Below are 9,058 nucleotides of genomic sequence, written 5' to 3' on the forward strand. Positions count from 1 at the left end.
GAGACATGCAGAGCCTTTTTTAAAAAAATATACAGAGAGTGGCAAGTGCCTGGAATGGGCTGCTGAGGAGTGGCGGAAGCAGATACGATACTGGCATTTAAGAGGCTAGATAGTCACAAGAATTTAGCAGAGAATGGAGGGATGTGGATCATGTACAGGCAGAAAATCAGTTTAATTTGACATCATGTTTGGTGCAGACATTGTGGGCTGTGTTACGGACTCAGTGAAAGTCCCTTTAAGATAGAGTGTGTGTGTATGTGTGTGTGGGGCGTGCTTACGTCAATAGAAGATAAAGGACGTAATGACGTTGTTGAAGAAGTCAGAAGGAGGAGGAAGAGAGAGAGAGAGAGAGAGACCAGCCTGCTTGTTTTCTCTATCGATGGATGAGAAACAATAACTGTGTTTGCCACTGAAATCCATGTATGGAAGTAATCCGGTGGAGTTCACTTTATTGCTGACCTGTAGAAGGAAACAGGTACTTGTGTGGACGACCACGATTCGGATGCTTTTCGGGGTGAGGAAGTCACTACCGAGTAAACACTGAAGTGTCGCTTGGGTTCCATCGTGGAACATTTGGATTTCGTATTTACTCTCTCTGTTTCTCTACGTCTACGTCTTATCTTCAGACAACGGTGGTTGTTGAAGAAGCCCTTGCTCATGTTTCACCTTATGGCTTGCGGAACTGAACTTTAAGAACCATTCCGGAACTTGGAGTTTGGGACTTTGTCACACACACACACGACGAGTTTAGTTTTTGGGGTTAACGTTCGAGGTTTAACAGTTTTGAATTCTAACATACTAACATTTTTACTTTTATTTTACATATTATCATAAGTAGTAATTAATAAAATAGTTTTTAACACTGAATCATGCTCAGTGTGTTTCTTTTGTTGCTGGTTCGTGACAGCTGAAGGGCCTATTCCTAGGCTGAACTGTTCTATGTTTCTAAAACTTTGAAGCTGCAGAGAATGAGGGGAGCTATGGGGAGGAGGGGAAAACAAAAAAAAAAGTCAGAGGGAGCAAGAAGTGTGCCTAGAGTAGGGAAGGAGCAAGAGAGGGAGTTGGGGAGTGGGAAACTAAAGATTTGAGGGGAAGACAATCAAAATTGAGACAAGTATGGGGAGCAACATGAGGGAAAAAGATAAAGGTGGCAAGTGTACAAGTTCCTCCATTCCCACACGTCTATATACTTGTTAATGATTCTACAGCAGTTTTAGGTCTTCCAGTGTCTTAGACAACCATGCCATTGGACTAAGACTTCACTGTCAAATCCACATGGTAGCTGGTGGGCCATGGCTATGCCATGTTAAAATAAATCACACGCAAGCATCTTTTACTTCTCAATATGAAGTCCAGGTCTGGAATGTCAGGATACTCATGGACTAACCCAGTAGCTGCAGATCCAAACAGTCTTTCTTGATGCTCATCACCACACTGAGTGAAATATGATGAGGTTAGCTCAAAATACAAGGTGGTGGGTATACCTTTATCTCAAAGGGCAATCAGAGTAATGCCATCTTCATGGGGTGCGTTTGCCTTCAACCAAGAACTCATCAGGTGCTTCAGTGATTCTAGTGGGATAAGCGAACATCTCATGACCCTCTGACTCACTGATAAAAGAACAGCATGCCACAGTCATTAGCAGAGGACCCCACCATCCACCAAACACTTAAAAGCTATGGATCAGGTCTGGGAGAATATCTACACTGTACTTGAGAAAACTTTGGCCAACATTCCAGAGGGATGCAAACCAATCCACCTGAGCAGCTTCAATACTCCGGTCTATAAGATGCAAACCTCTGGAACACTGCAATTAGCAAGGCAGGGAAAGCTAACTCCAATGGAGTCCTCTCCCTTAAGATGTTTAGAACACAACTAACACCACTTTCAGGGAAACAGTAAAAAAAATCTCAAACAGTCATGTCCTCCAATCCAGACACTGGAACCCATTAGATTGTGTCATAGACTGAGTAAGACAGCAAGTGTGTCTACAGAATCAGATTTATTATCATTGACATATAACGTGAAATCTATTATTTTCCAGCAACAGTACCTGTGAATGATGCAAAGTCAATGATCATTGCCCAATCTGCTCTGTCACAAGAGCACTAATGTTGGGAAGAAAGCTCTTCTCAAACAGCACCTCACAAACAACCTGGCGATTCCCAACAGAAGAAATAGAGGAACTAATTAACCAGAAGTTCAAAGCTGCCTTCAATTCAAAGGTCCAAGCCTCAAGGGCAAAGAAGTCTCTAAAGGCACATTAAAGCCGAAGTCCAACAAGAAATGCATGATCTAAAGAGCAGATAGTGGATAGAAAAAGATCCAGCAACTTTCTGGTAATTTTGATGTGTGGATTTTTCATCACGATTGTGACTTTAGGATTATTCTGGAGTTATGAAATTATGGATAGCAGACATTAAAATGAGGACACGAGACACTGCAGAACCGGTCTTCAGGAAATAAAACCTTTTCACAATTTAATTTCAACTGATACTTTAAGGCTATTGAAATCGAACATTTTCTGATTCTGTACCATTGAAACTATGCAGAAGATAATACATGAATGTTAATTGGTGCTCATTGAAAGCTCCAGGACAAGATCAGGGAATGCATTAAGTGGTTATCCCTTGTATTAACACATTGTTAAAGGCATATTCCCTGCCAATTAATGCGCAGTTCAGGACAGTTCCGTTTTGTTACTTAATATTCTGGCTAGTTGTATATTCAGGGAGCCATCCCTCAATACTGTAACAGAAGAGGTATATTTTGGGTGTCAGGAGTTTGTGCTGAGGAGCTTTTGGACTAGCCACTAGTACTGAATATTCAAAGAAGTTCTGCTAGTTGTGATGTGCTACTATTGTAAATATGTAATTCTTCAACGTTATCTGTCTATATTCAAAATGTTAAAGTTAAGTAGGTGATTATAGCCATTGAAATTATAGTTAATTGCTTATTGTTATCTTAGTGTTTAAAAAGTATAAAACGTTGTGTCGGAAGTGGATTTGAGATTCTCTCCAGAAGGTTTGCTCTGTTCAGTGAAGTCCTTTACATCTCCCAGTTACAGCTTCTGTGTGGCTCAGTTTAGTTAGTCACAACAGAGACCAACCATAACCTGCTCTGCAAAGAATCAAGAACTGCTCCAAGTGGCTGAAGGTACTTCCTGAATTAGTGTGAATTCTGCCCATTAAGCTTCACTGCACAACTCCAAGGAAAATACAAGGAGCACTATCAAACAATACATAGCCTTCTTTGACCTTAAAAGCCTTTGAATGTCAAAGGAATTACAGAAAATATTTTGTAAATTTAGCTGCCAAGAAATCCATCTCCATTTTACACCTACTACACAACAGCATACAAGCTATGAAACTAGTTACATGGACCATAACAGTACTAATGCCAGTGTAGTCTAGGTTCAAGGAAAGCTGAATCACTACCCAGTTTTCTCAAAATTTCCTCACTGCATATCACCTCTAATGGGCTCTGTTAGAGTGAACCTAATTATCAGGATGAAGGTGGTCCACTCCAGAAGGTCACTTCAACCAGTGATGCATTTGCAGCACAAAGACATTCACAAATGTGTACATTCACATGTCACGTTGCATGTCACTGTTGACTCACTCAATGAAGCTGTGAGAGAAGCTCATGTTAAATATCAGCAAAATAAAAGATCCCAAACACCATCATTTACAATGAGATCCCAGAAAACATAGCCACTTTCCATTTCTTGAGCAACTTCTCAGCAAAAGTGGATATTGACAGTGAAAATTAACCACCAAGGCATTTTCAGTTTTTAACCATCAATGTTAAGGCTCATATCCAGTATATCGGTGTATACTATGGGGCATCTACAGTAGGCACAAAGCAGAGATACAACCAATACCGGCTCTACAAAATCCTCCAAATCCACTGGCAGGATAAGCAAACCAATAGCAACACCCTTTCCCAGGCCAATATCCAAAGCTGATGCTCAGTTCCGATGGGCAAGCCACATTTACACGGCCAATTTAAAAACCCTGAAAATAGGACTCTTGAGCTGTCATGGCAGGAGGTCATCAGGAGGATCAAGGAAATACTTCAAAGATGTTGTCAAATCCTCCTTGAAAAAGTGCATCACCACGTCAAATGTCAGTGATAAGAATGTTGAATCAGATTTATCAACCAATGGGAAACCTGAGCATCTGGGATTGCACTGAGAACCTTGGATCTGTCAAGAACACATGAAGCCATACGAAAACTGTGCATTTCCCCCAGTTCTACGCAATCAGCCACCCAGAGAGGAATCTCCAGTGCCATACTGCCCTCATCATGCATCTCAAAATGAGAGAGGAAAACATGGTTTAAAAGCTATTGACCAGAATTAGGAACAAAGCCCACATTGAGAAACCTTTCAATGTTATATTTCAGAGTAATGTAGGAGGTACTTTTGCACCACTTCAGAGGGATTTAGATTATAAAGAAAAGCTGCAATTATATCTCAAAATCTCAGCATATTCAGCTTTTTATGCCATGTTTTCCTCTGACATTTGAATCTACCACTTGCCAAGTAGTTTCTTAAAGTTTTACTTGTATTTCATATCGTTGAAGTCTGCATGCATCTTTAAAAATTGTTCAGATGTTTAAATGACTGTTCAGTAGACAGTGTAATAAGGCCTTCAATAATTCATAATAATACTTCATTGTCACCAAATCACAAAATCGTATGCAATACATGGAATTGTAATCACTGTTAGGGAGATAAATGGCATACACTCAAGATCTCAAAGTAAGTAAAATCACATCAAAACAGATTTGATTTTAGAGTTGATGGACAATAAATGCTGGTCAGGCAAATGGGAGAAGACCCCTTCTCTTTGAAATACATTATGAAGTTGTTGACATTCACTGAAAAGATGAGGCCTTGGCTGAAAACTATATTTAAAAGAAAGTATCACCCCCCCCCCCCCCACAACTCAAATATTAAACCTTTTTGTGCAAAAGACTTTGGATGGACCTCAAACACAACGTTTGGACTTTTAAATTCTTAATTTGTCAAAGTGAAAAACACTGCACTCTGTTACATGCATTGAAGATATTGCCAAGTTCGGGAGTGGAGCAAAGTGACAAGATGCAGGGAGTAAACAGGACAACTTAAAAAAAACTGCAACAACCAAGACAAAGTTAACAAGTCCAAAGATTTATTGTGCAAGTAAGAAGGACTATTTCAAAATGGAAATCCACAAAAGATCCAATTTTCATGAGATGCTAAGAATATTCTCTCAGTATACAGAGATTTCCTTAAAAAAAAAGGCTTGTGAAAACTTCCTGGCCTTAAAATTTGTTGCTATGGAAATATGGTAGGTTAATATAAATAATGCACTGTATATTCGATTCCTCAAAAATTTCCGACATAAATTTATAAAGATTTAAACCTGCCTACATTTGGGCAAAAGTGACATGGGATGAAATAAACTGGACCAAAGAAAATGGAATATTCTTAGGTTGCAGCAGGTCAATTTTTTGCTTTTGATTCATAGTAAAGTGACTGATAGAAAAAGGCTTACAAATCCACAAGAGCTCAAATCACCAGCAACTTCATCCATGAGATTAAGCTGTAATTTATTATTCACAATTTAAAGAATCTAACTTAGAACACAGGCAGATTTTGTACTAAAAAGCCACAACTGTTAATTGTCACAAGCTTTTACAAAAATCCCCACCAAAAATGAGAAAACGATCACAAATCTTCATACTGTTTTAATCTGCCTTAACAGCAATGTGATGGAAATCCAGTAGCCAAATCAGTCTTGTGATTTTCTCGTCCCTAGTAATTTTCTTAAACCCTCCCTGTTGAAAAATTCATCATCTGCTTTGGAACACTGCTGTCTCATAAGGAACAAAAGAAAATAAAATTGCCAATGTGATTTAGATGTAATTAAGTCCTAGTTACCAAACAAGATTTGCTTCTAAAAACTTCAGACCAAAGAAGTCCCAAAGTGCTTTAAAATAGTGAAGAATGCATTGTGTTGTCACAGTTGTGATATGTAGTGATTCTGCCATCCTTAAAACAGACTTCTCAGGACACCCAATTTCATTTTATTTACCCCTTTACTGTTAAAAAGTTCTTCTACGTGCAGTTGATAGAACAAGTTTCTTACTGGAACAGTTAAAGAAAACCATTAGCCTATTATCATAATTGGTCCAAACATCCCCAGTTGTCCTCAGGCAAAATTGAATTTCCATTCTTCCAAATAATGAAATTTACCACCATTCAGAAAAATTTGTACAATATCCAATGTTAATTTCATCATACTGTATCTCTTCAACTGACTGGTCAACCAACTTAAATGATGCCTGAATAAACAACGTCCCATAGTTTTCATTCCTAAACAACCTCCCCTTTGCGGTTTTTGCTCCATTCATGGTTATAGCAAACAGATTTCACGGAGTCTGTCATATGGCTTAGAAACAGGCCCTTTGGTACACCATATTTATGGCAACCAACAAGCACTTATTTATTCTAATCCCATTTAACAAGACTTGGTCCAGAGTCTTTTATGAAATGGCTATTCAAATGCTCGTCTAGATACTTAAATGCTACAAGGGTTCCTGATTTCATCACCAATTCAGGCAGAATGTTCCATATTCCAACTACCTTCTAGTTTGAAAGGTTCTTCCTCAGATCCCTTCAAAACCTTACCCCTAACCCTAATGCTAGCTTTAGATGTCTCCGCAGGGAACTTTTCTGCATGACAAATCGACACGCCTTGTTTATGTACCATTATTAGGATCCCCCTTCAGCTTCCTCTGTCCAAGGAAAACCTAACCCAGCCTCTGCTCCTTACTGAAAAGCTCCATCACAGGCAACGTCCTGATGAATCTCTTCCTCATCTTCTCCACATCCTCCCTATACTGTAGTGACCAGAAATATACAAAGTACACCATAGCCTAAAAAATGTTTTTATAAAGTTGTACCATAACCTCCCTGCCAACTAAAGCAAATATCCCATTTGCAACCTTCACCACCTTATTTACCTATGCTGCCACCTTCACAGATCCTTGAACATCCAAACATCTCCTATCACCCTACCATTGTGTCCTACCTTATTAGCCCTCCCAAAATTCATTACGCACAATATTCAGGATTATATTCTATCTGCCTTTGCTCTACTCTTTCTAGGCTTGAGCTTCTGTAGCTGCACGTACAAGTCCCTCACATCAATTTATATTACGCATTCAACATGGAAAATTCAAGGTACCTTGTAGAAATAAGACAAATGACGTCAAGACATTAATTAGGAATGATTTCTGTCAGAGCTGCATTTTACGTAAAATGACGAGGATTCCGTGAATTCCGCAATGTATAGGCAACCGAAGGCATAGCCGTCTTCGGAAATCGAAATTGCAAAGCATCAGTTTTCCAATATTATACCTGCCCGATGGTAAAATACAAGCCATGACCATCATTGCTCACGATCAACAACTTATTCTAAGGACGTATCCTGATGGCAAGTTCCCCAAACAGCTACAACGCACGCTTTCAACAATGTTTGCAGAGTAAACACTTCCAGCAATGTTCATTCCGCACCAGAAGCTAATTGCCACATCCCTTGCATCGCGACTGAAATGAACAGTAATCCAGCTGCTCACCAGCAAAACTGATGCTCTTCCCTGGTATAACAAAGCAGGGCACCGCCTAGTTACACAGCAGAAACTGCGAGCTTTCACCCTGCACATGTTAAACAGCACCCACATGGCTTGGGCGTCGTGCCTGGTCGTTAAGAGCGGCAAGGGATGTTGCGTGCGCCCAAAGACCAGGACAGAAGTGGCCATAGTTGGTCCCGCTCTCCCCGGGGAAAGGGGTGTGGGGGAAGAGAGTGGGTGGGAGTGTTGGGAAGTCCCCAGGGGATGTGTACCGCCCGGGAAAAGAGGCCGCACCAACCCGGGGCAGGTGCGAGCCCACAAAACACGGGGGGGGGGGGGGGGGGGAAGGAAGGCAGTGAACAGGATGCCAGGCACAGCGGCAAAGAGGGTGGGGAGTGGGGCAGCCGCTGCAACGGCAAGGACGCACAACGTGTCCACGTCCGGCCCGTGTCCCCGCTGCCCTCCCCGGCGCCTCCTCCCCACCATCTCCCCCCTCACCAGGTCTCCTGGTTGCTGAATTTTTTGGTCACTACTTTGCCCAGCTCCAGCCCGAGCCTGTCTGCCACCCGCTGCGACAGTTCCTGGTGCGAGCTGCCGCTGAACAGCACGATGTTCGGCATAGCGGCGACTGAGCCCCGGAGCCCAACGCTCCGCCGGCGCAGACCCGCGAACCGCCGCCCGCAGCCCGCCGCCACCGCCCAGGAAATGACGCTGCACTCACGCCCCCGCCCCCGCCCCACCCGCTGCCCTCTTGGCCAATCAGAGAGTAGACTCGGCCCTCCTAGCCATTCGGGCGAGGCCCGGCTCTCCTTTCAATCAGGAGGAGGGCCCGCCCCTTTTCTAGTGGACGAGACCCCGCTGCCCTCCCCTGTCAATCAAATCGGCCTCCACCCACCATCCTGTTTGTCAATGAGGAGACCATGCTCCACCTTTCCTGGGCATGTCATCCCCACCCCCCCCTCGCCCCACCCCACCCCACCCCACCCCAACCCCATCCCGTTTCCTTCTGTGCATGTTGTTGTTATTACAGAGACCTGGTTCCATGAGGGAGGGAGCTGGCAGCTCAATATTCCTGGGTTTTGTTGTTTCAGAGATGATAAGGGGGGGGGGGGGGGGGGAGGTAGAAGAGGTGGAAGAGTTGCACTACTGATAAGGGAGAATAAGACCAAAAGACATCGGAGCAGAATTAGGCCATTCAGCCCATTGAGTCTGCTCCGCCATTTGATCATGGCTAATTTCTTTTCCCTCTCAACCCCATTCTCCTGCCCGTAACCTTTGACACCCTTACTAATCAAGAACCTGTCAACCTCCGCATAAATATATTTCCTCACCTATTGGATGGTGAATTTTTGGGATCCATTACTTAAGAGTGTCATCGCTGAGTTTATTTAAGACAAATTGATAGATAATCTCATTGAATGGCAGAGATTGTACA

At 42.4% G+C, this 9,058-nt stretch overlaps 1 protein-coding gene across 2 annotated transcripts in view; it reads right to left on the minus strand.

Annotated features, from left to right (window-relative positions):
• The window catches only part of LOC127569330 (ribose-phosphate pyrophosphokinase 2-like), a 30,411-nt gene extending 22,094 nt beyond the window's left edge, over positions 1–8,317 (minus strand). Inside the window, exon 1 of one of the 2 annotated variants that reach the window (XM_052013862.1) lies at positions 8,122–8,309. Coding sequence is in view for 1 of the 2 variants with exons in the window: in XM_052013861.1 (XP_051869821.1) it covers positions 8,122–8,243 (122 nt within the window). In the remaining variant the exon portion in view is untranslated. Of the gene's footprint in view, positions 1–8,121 lie in introns of both variants that reach the window. The other variant, XM_052013861.1, reaches the window with a different exon arrangement.
• Between the last annotated feature and the right edge of the window lie 741 nt (positions 8,318–9,058).

This window comes from Pristis pectinata, chromosome 4, assembly GCF_009764475.1.
Source record: "Pristis pectinata isolate sPriPec2 chromosome 4, sPriPec2.1.pri, whole genome shotgun sequence".
Lineage (NCBI taxonomy): Eukaryota > Metazoa > Chordata > Chondrichthyes > Rhinopristiformes > Pristidae > Pristis > Pristis pectinata.